The sequence below is a fragment of the Stigmatopora nigra genome, chromosome 1 (assembly GCF_051989575.1).
Source record: "Stigmatopora nigra isolate UIUO_SnigA chromosome 1, RoL_Snig_1.1, whole genome shotgun sequence".
Lineage (NCBI taxonomy): Eukaryota > Metazoa > Chordata > Actinopteri > Syngnathiformes > Syngnathidae > Stigmatopora > Stigmatopora nigra.
Genome location: NC_135508.1, coordinates 17,114,064 through 17,122,513, shown reverse-complemented (window position 1 = coordinate 17,122,513; position 8,450 = coordinate 17,114,064). Strand labels below are relative to the sequence as shown.

The 8,450-nt window shown below is 40.1% G+C and overlaps 2 protein-coding genes across 2 annotated transcripts; both read left to right on the top strand.

Moving 5' to 3' along the window:
- The first annotated feature begins 378 nt into the window (after window positions 1-378).
- Window positions 379-4,694, top strand: LOC144203888 (actin-related protein 3). The gene is made up of 12 exons (XM_077727471.1): window positions 379-581; window positions 917-972; window positions 1,898-2,022; window positions 2,094-2,204; window positions 2,283-2,378; window positions 2,460-2,567; window positions 2,641-2,784; window positions 3,128-3,301; window positions 3,376-3,468; window positions 3,537-3,662; window positions 3,832-3,915; window positions 3,990-4,694. The coding sequence occupies exons 1-12, from the start codon at window positions 538-540 to the stop codon at window positions 4,083-4,085; spliced, it is 1,257 nt and encodes a 418-aa protein (XP_077583597.1). The 5' UTR covers window positions 379-537; the 3' UTR covers window positions 4,086-4,694.
- An 83-nt stretch (window positions 4,695-4,777) lies between these two features.
- On the top strand, window positions 4,778-8,249 carry LOC144203126 (transmembrane protein 182-like). Its single transcript, XM_077726412.1, has 6 exons — window positions 4,778-5,024; window positions 5,150-5,246; window positions 5,318-5,440; window positions 5,508-5,645; window positions 6,194-6,507; window positions 8,182-8,249. Exons 1-5 carry the CDS (start codon window positions 4,851-4,853, stop codon window positions 6,466-6,468), a joined length of 807 nt encoding a protein of 268 aa, XP_077582538.1. The 5' UTR covers window positions 4,778-4,850; the 3' UTR covers window positions 6,469-6,507; window positions 8,182-8,249.
- Window positions 8,250-8,450: the final 201 nt, after the last annotated feature.

The following is an 8,450-nucleotide window of genomic DNA, read 5'->3' as shown; positions in this document are numbered from 1 at the left end:
ACTGCAAAGTTAAGTGGCCCCAGCCATGTCAACATGGGAAAGACATTCTTTTGCGGTCAAAACAGAGACATCATGCTCACAAAATATCAACTCGGAGCCACAAAGCGGAAGTTCCAGTTCATTCACATTATGTATGTTACAAAACATCCAAAGAAATCTCTCTTTTTCAACTTTTTTTTCTAACATAACTCACACTAATGGCAACTATTCGTGTTTGTAATGCCTGAAAGTAATATACCTTAGGAAGTGATAAAGTCAAAGCATCCCACATACAAAATGTTATATAGAAAACAAATTAACTCAACAAGCTGGCCTAGCACACGTCATCCGGCAGAGGCCGCTGTTTTACCTATAGAATACTCATTAATTGTGCAAGCGAGCAAATCTCTTGAAACCCGGAAGCGCTCATCCTTCCTTTCGGCCGTCACTGCCATTGTGTTCATTGAGGTTGCAGCGATTTCAAACTTCTGCGATCGGCACATCCATTCATATCAGGCGCTTGGGATCTTTACTTTGACTTCGTGTCGGCGAGCGAGCATGGCTGGTCGTCTGCCGGCTTGCGTTGTCGACTGTGGCACAGGGTAGGTTAGCAATATGCTAGCTCTAGTTAGCCGCAGCTTGCATGTACCTATACTGGATAACGCCCTGTTTTGTAAAAGTCGGATTGCTTGTTTATTTTTATGAATTGTCAAAATTCCATTTGATATTTTAAATGAAAGTGGCTTTCCGACATTCCCAACTCGATTTCTGTTGTATAGCTATGTCTATTAAAACAGTTTTTCTTTTAAACTCGATACTAAAACTGGTGCGACTTCCTGGTTCATTCGCTACACAATCCGCAACGTCAACATAATTTTGCAATCTTCTATGAATGCCATCGGGAAATGTGATTTTGAATGACTTGTGTCCTCCGTAGGTACACAAAGCTTGGTTATGCTGGAAACACGGAACCCCAGTTCATCATCCCGTCATGTAAGTTAAAAGAGATGAAAGGGCTACTTAGAATGACGTGCCTGCACATTTATTGATTTTTTTTTTTCAGGGTTGATTTGTTAACACTAACTTATTGGTGCCTGTGTTTCCTGTAGGTTACAAGTTTGCCAGTAGGGCGCTTGCATACAATTTTCAGTTGATATTGTGCATAGGCACAATCATGCTTGGTTAACTTAAAATTTCTGAAATCCTTGGAATTTCTCAATCATCTTCCGCTTATCTTAGGTCGGAATTTCAGCACCTCAGAAATAAATATTCTTTCTGAATGCTGCATCCTCTATGCAAACAGACTAATAATGTGCGTTTAATCAAAATAAGAAGAGATCTAGATACATGCAATTATACTTTGGAAAACATGAACTGAAGCACTCATGCAAAACCTTATAAAATGGAAGCTGCGCAGTAAAAACCTTACAAGATGTATTTTTGTTCATATTTTCTTGTTGACCACCTTGTGGTGTTTGTCTTTTTTTAATATCTTAAAAATTAGACGTCAGACACAGAGACATTTGTTCAAGATTGAATTTGATTCTTCACCCAAATAGAACAATGTAATTGCCACTGGATAGTTTTACTATCTAAACCTAAATAGCTATACCAGCATGCAAATTGGTGACATATCTTGTCTAATTATAAGCTTTATTCTCACTTTCATAGTACTTTATGTATCTCTGCCATTTCCAGGTTGTCTTGTTCTAAAAATTCTGGTTAACTGCCACATATTGCCTCTAAATTTGTATAAGAAAAAGAAAACACTTAATTGTTCATTAGTGACACACTTCAGAATTTTGGTTATTTCTAATGTAATATATGCATTTATCAAAATACCAAAAGACAAAGATTATAAACACATGTCTGTCTATATTTTTGAACAAGCTTTGATTGACAACAATTTCATGATCAGGCATTGCAATCAAAGAGTCAGCCAAGGTTGGGGACCAAGCACAACGCCGGATGATGAAAGGTGTTGACGATTTGGATTTTTTCATCGGCGATGAAGCCATCGATAAGCCATCTTATGCAACAAAAGTGAGTTTTCGCCGTTTTGGTTACACAATTCAGCAGACGACTGACACCATCTCCATTCTGTCTTTTCCCAGTGGCCAATCCGTCATGGGATCGTGGAAGATTGGGACCTGATGGAGAGGTTCATGGAGCAAGTCATCTTCAAGTATCTGCGGGCAGAACCTGAAGATCATTACTTCCTTTTGGTAACATTTAATGTTTCTACCAAGAGATAATAGTTGTAAAGTTTTATTGTGTGACAACATGTCTCTCTAATTCTTCAGACAGAACCTCCTTTAAACACACCTGAAAACAGAGAGTACACCGCGGAAATCATGTTCGAGTCATTCAACGTTCCAGGTCTCTACATTGCTGTTCAGGTAACAAAACCAGAAGAACTTCTTTTGAGTCAAAAAAAAGCACACTTTTCTTTAGGTTTTAATAAAATTTGGGTTCTACAGGCTGTTCTGGCGCTGGCAGCATCCTGGACGTCCCGGCAAGTTGGCGAGCGGACACTAACAGGGACTGTCATAGACAGCGGTGACGGCGTTACGCACGTCATCCCAGTGGTGCGTTATCCCGGCTGACTGTCTGCTTGACGACTATCACATGATCCGGCCCTCATTCTGTTTCCTCTTTCAGGCTGAAGGCTACGTCATTGGCAGCTGTATTAAACACATCCCTATTGCGGGCCGTGATATCACCTACTTCATCCAACAATTGTTAAGGGAACGAGAAGTAGGAATCCCTCCTGAGCAGTCTCTGGAGACCGCTAAGGCTGTCAAGGTAAATTGATTTATGACTTTATCCTTAACTGGGCTATTCATCTTGGCCACTAGAGAGCAGTATAGCTCATAAAATGGAATTGGTGTTTTAACTGAGAAGGGTGACAGTGAATTATTACTTTTACGAAGATGTTTCGGACCAAGAAATGTTGCACTATATTGTAAAATCTAAACATTAACAAATACTTTTTGTCTGTATTAGTCTATTTGTGGCATTTGACTTAAATGCACCAAACTGTTTTTCTCCTTTTTTTAACCCTGTTCCAACTGAATGTTGGTATATATGAAGCTCACAACGCTCATGCTGATTGAATCTCCATGTATTTTATTTGGTTTCTCTGCAGGAGCGCTTCAGCTATGTGTGCCCTGACCTGGTCAAGGAGTTTAACAAATACGATACAGATGGTCCCAAATGGATGAAGCAGTATACAGGGGTTAATGCCATCACCAAGAAAGAGTTCCAGATAGATGTGGGCTATGAGCGTTTCCTAGGGCCTGAAATTTTCTTCCATCCTGAGGTGCCTTCTATTTTGTTCTTGCCTGAATGCCACATTCGACACAATGCAATTTACATGAGTTTTCTTTTGTATAGTTTGCCAACCCAGATTTCACACAGCCCATCTCTGAGGTGGTAGACGAGGTCATCCAGAACTGCCCTATCGATGTCCGTCGTCCTCTCTACAAGGTAGATTAATGTAATGCAAAACAGTTCATGTCTGTCGACTTGGTGTTCAAATACTCTTTTGGCCACAGAATATTGTGCTGTCTGGAGGCTCCACTATGTTCCGAGACTTTGGCAGGCGCCTGCAGAGGGATCTCAAGCGGTCCGTGGATGCGCGGCTGAAAATCAGCGAGGAACTGAGTGGTGGCAAATTGAAGGTTAGGAGCAAAAAGAAATGATGTCACTTTTACTTTTGTCGCTGCCAAATTTAATTTCACTACTTATGTTTTTACATTTTTAATTATTGGTATATTTGAGTGCAAAATTACTGCTTTGCTTACTAGTTTTATTATCGATGGGTAATTATAATTCTTCACTTTTTTACAGCCAAAGCCAATTGATGTGCAGGTCATCACGCATCACATGCAGCGTTATGCCGTCTGGTTTGGAGGCTCCATGTTGGCGTCCACTGTGAGTACTCAACTATTTTACTAGCATTTTTTTCCCTTACTTGAAACATTTTAACTCGCCATTTCTTTTGGCAGCCCGAGTTCTACCAAGTATGCCACACCAAGAAGGACTATGAGGAAATCGGTCCAAGCATCTGCCGCCACAACCCAGTGTTTGGGGTTATGTCTTAAAGCTGAAGAGGAAACGGTTGGAAGCGCACATTTGGAAGTTTTGTGAGCATTTGGTGCTCTGACAGTGACAGTGGACCAAACAAACTGCCTACAAGGGCAGCAAAGTCCTCCATCAATTAGAAGGGACAAGCAACAACTCCAATCGCGTTTACTGCAACTAATTTAATTATCGCCGGTCAATATCTGGTTTGTACTCACAGGGCTGTATCATGCTTACTCAACAAGAGGCTGCTTGAACACAATTGGAACATTTTGAGGTGAGGCTAAATAAAAACATCAGTCGTGAAACGTGCAATATTGTCCTTCAAAAAAGGTTGGGGTAAAGGAATTCTTCATCATAGTTGGTGTGAAGTTACAAAGTAATATGAAAAGTAGATGAATGGTTAGGTTTTGTGATGCTGGAGAGTGACATGATCACCGTGATGATGACGCTGACAATCCAGAGCATCAAGCTGTGTACCATGATGAAAATTCATGAGTCATGTCAAATCACCATCACTTCACTTAATAATTTAGTGTCGTCATATAATGTGCAAACATACGGTAAGACTATTTGGATATTGGTGTCATTGTTGCCATTCTAATAAATGCAAAACAGTTTTGAAAATCTTTTTTGACCTGCTCAACATATCATTATATTTAGTTGTGACATCTGCTCCCTTCCTTCTTGACACATGATGCTAGCGTTTATTTTCATCCCTCAACTGACGGGCAAGGCCTACACCCACGCTTCAACACTGGAAATTTGTGAAGCCAACTTCCAACATGTCGGAGGGCTGCAACTTGACCACAAATGACCGCTTAAGCGTGCTCGTCTTCTTCGCTTTGTTTTCCGGGGCAGTAGGAGTTGTGGCCACTCTGTTTTCTTGCGCAACTAACTACTGGCTGTTGGGTTCTGCTAAGTTATGCCACCCCGGAAGAAGCTTAACAGGCACAGAGGTACTGTACTTTTTAATTTTTTAAAAGACATTCACTTAATGTTAAAATTGTTCAAATGATTGGAAAGGTGTGGGAAAAAAAAAACCTTAAGAAACAATGGCTTTTACTTCCTAATGTTGTTCTAGATTGAAACCTCAGATATCCTCTTCCATGAGGGACTGATCTGGCGATGCTCCTTCCCAGTGACGTCTCCCAAATACTCTCTTTGGGATCTGTTGTTTTGTAAGATGATTTTTTTTATCCACCCTCCATGATTTTGACTTCGCTTTCAAATAACTGGTTTTGTTGTTCAGTAAAAGAGCCTCATGTCAAAGTTTGCCAGGCAGCGTTCCTCTTCCCATTTCCTGTCAAGCACCCGTTTTGGGTGGAGTCGCAGGAATTGCCTGATGAACCCTATGAGCATCACGCTGCCATTGGTAAGGCATTTCATTATGCACATTGAGTACAGTCTGCCTCTAGTCCACTTCATGGGCAATTTCTCAGTTTTCAGAACATTCTGGAGCATTTTCCTCATCATGGGTGTGACCACTTCGCTTTGTGGTGGGCTTTCAGTTATTTGTACAGCCCCTCTCACAAAACACAAATTGTACAAAGCTGGTGGAGCTCTTCTGCTTTGTGGGGGTAAGTCTAATTCTCAAGTTTTCTCATCCAATTGATGTACATCTGCATCCTCATTGCTTGAGCCTATCCCAGCTGACTTCAGGCAAAAGGTAGACTAGTCTCGTCAATAGTCAGGCATAGGGTACACAGAATGACATCCACATCCACAAACCTATGACAGACTCATGTGGCCTTTGTAAGCATAAGCATTACAAAGTTAATGGATGATGAATGAGAAAGTTAGATTAAGAATAAAAAGAATAAAAAGAAAGCTGTTAATTATTAAGTCAAACATGAATACATTTGAGAGACAGGTCTTCAAAGCAGTAAAATACTGTATTAGGTCAGTCCCACTGATAATGTTCAATCTGTATTCCATATCTTCAGTGTGCAGTGGAACATTATCCTTAATTAAAAAAAAAAAACAATCAAAACGTTTAGCATAACAGCTGATAACTGCAGAAATGTAAATTTGCATTGAATATATTTTATTTTTATTGTGATTTTATAACAAGGTAATTTATTTAAGGTATGTCTTTCCATTTCAAATATATCTATTTGTCCAACAGGTTTGTGTCTGCTCGTCGTTGTGTTCATGTACATAATATGGGTCCAGATTTTGGACACGCTAGAAAAGTTTGCCCAAGGTCAACATATGAATGGCTGCACATCTTTCCAACTGAGCATTCAGCATGGACCATCGTTCATGCTGGCTCCCGTGGCCTCCTTCTTTTGCCTGCTGTCCGGCCTGCTCTTTCTCGTGCTTGCACGGAGTACTCGCTCTTTCGGACCAAAATGGACAAGCAAAATGCCACAGCCACTGGAGATTGAAACTGACCTGTGAACTTTAATATCTGCTCAAGACTCGAGACTAAAGACTGTGGTAAGTTTTTTTCTTTTTCTTAACGTTGTACTTCATTTTGCATTTTTCAAAATCTTTTGCGAGTTTTTGAAATTTTACATTTAGGATCAATATTTTTTTCCATTGAGGTCAAGTGTCCAGGTGGATCAATATTTGATCAAATGAAGTCTGTAACCAAGACAGTAATGATATAACACAATTTTCCTGCCTACCGAGAACATTGCCATGTTAAAAATCAAAGTTTACAGTGTAAATTACATCCAATCATCCCATCTCTCATAGATTTTAAAAATAAACCAATGAATCCTTCTGACCTCCATCACTGAGTATAATTGGAATACTTAATTTGTAGTTTTTTTTTGTTAATCTAACGAATAGACTCACTCGGTCTTCATTGTAATTGATCGATTAGATTAGACAGAAATGCTGAAATGAGGGGTGTCGAGCTTGAATGTGCACACAATCCGGACATGAGAGACACGCTTGGGTCACAGGGATGGAGGTAATAAATGAGCCTGTCACAATCCATTTCCTGACAGGGATGATCATTCCTACAATGGCCGCTAGAGAGCAGTACTGCTTTGTAATATTGTTTAATATTTAATATTGGCCAGCAAGGTAGGAGGGCTTCATCATGTTTCCCTCTATCCGCACATATTTAACGCATTAAATGAATGTCCTTATTAATATTAATAATAATCATTATATGACATTTAATTATTGTTGGTTTCTACTTGAAATCTCTCCATTGAAGTTTGAGCTCTAAAGGCAGATTTGTGCATATTCTTGTGTCATTAATTGAGATAATCATTACATTTTATTATGACTATCTCATTTATGAAAATGAAAACGCACCTGCTGAAGGCAGGTGTAATACTAGTGTGCAGCCATAACGAGCACTTCGGATGTTGCTCACAGTGGTCCTCAAGAACTGATCAAACCGATCGTATTTTTATCTACCTCTCTTTAACCTTTGGAATACTTGCTTCATTGGTCCCAACAAAGCATCCTTAATTTTATTGATCATGTTGTGGAATGCAGCTGTGGTTTAGATTAAGGGTTTCAAACCGATTCCAGCAAAGACCCTTTAACCAATAAGATTTCTGCCGAAAACAAGAAGCACCTGAATCCAATCCACTGATTGCACTTGTAGGACACCAGATTGGTGTAAAGATGTCCTTTTCATGGTTTGGAATGAAAACTTGCACCCACTGCGGCCCTTTGTGGAATGCTTTGCCCAACCCTGTTCTCTGTTCTCTGTTCTCTCCCGTTTTACCACCGTTCCATTGTATCGCTGTTCAATTTCAAAGCAGAGCAGTATTTGGACAGTCACTACTTTTGAGGCTATTTGTGCCTCAATACTTTATGGATTTGGTGTCCTTTAACTTCCCTCATTGGATACAAGTGTAGTATGCTGACTTTTTACGCACCTAACAAGATAAAATGGGGCCTGTTGGCCTCAAATTATGGAACACACTTCCATTTTCACGTTGCCTCTTCTGTAGAAATATCTTTTTGAAGAAATTTAAGACAAATGCATGCTTCAAATGTGCTTTAAGGTTAATAAAGCAAATTTTAAGTCACCTCTGTGGTGGGTTTTATATAAATACTGGGCCTTAACAGTGTGTACTTTGAAACACCCAACACAGTGTGTTTTAAGATCCTCCCAATTGCTCCTCCCGTTGCTACCCGCAGGCTGACCCAGGGGCCACAATTATTCAAGACTTTGCTCAACCAAGTAGAAGGATTAGCCTCCTCTCTGCAAGTAAGACCTTCGAACCTACGCTCTGACCTCAGACTGAGGCTCTGACTATACCAACCCCCTCACGGTGTCCTCGCCAGACATCTTCCATACATGCGAGCCTGGGCAGACCAGAAAAAATGTTCAGCTGTGCATGATTAAATCCATAGAAAGTCAAGAAATGATGATATGTCGAGTGGAAGTTTGTTCTTAGATTAGCTCT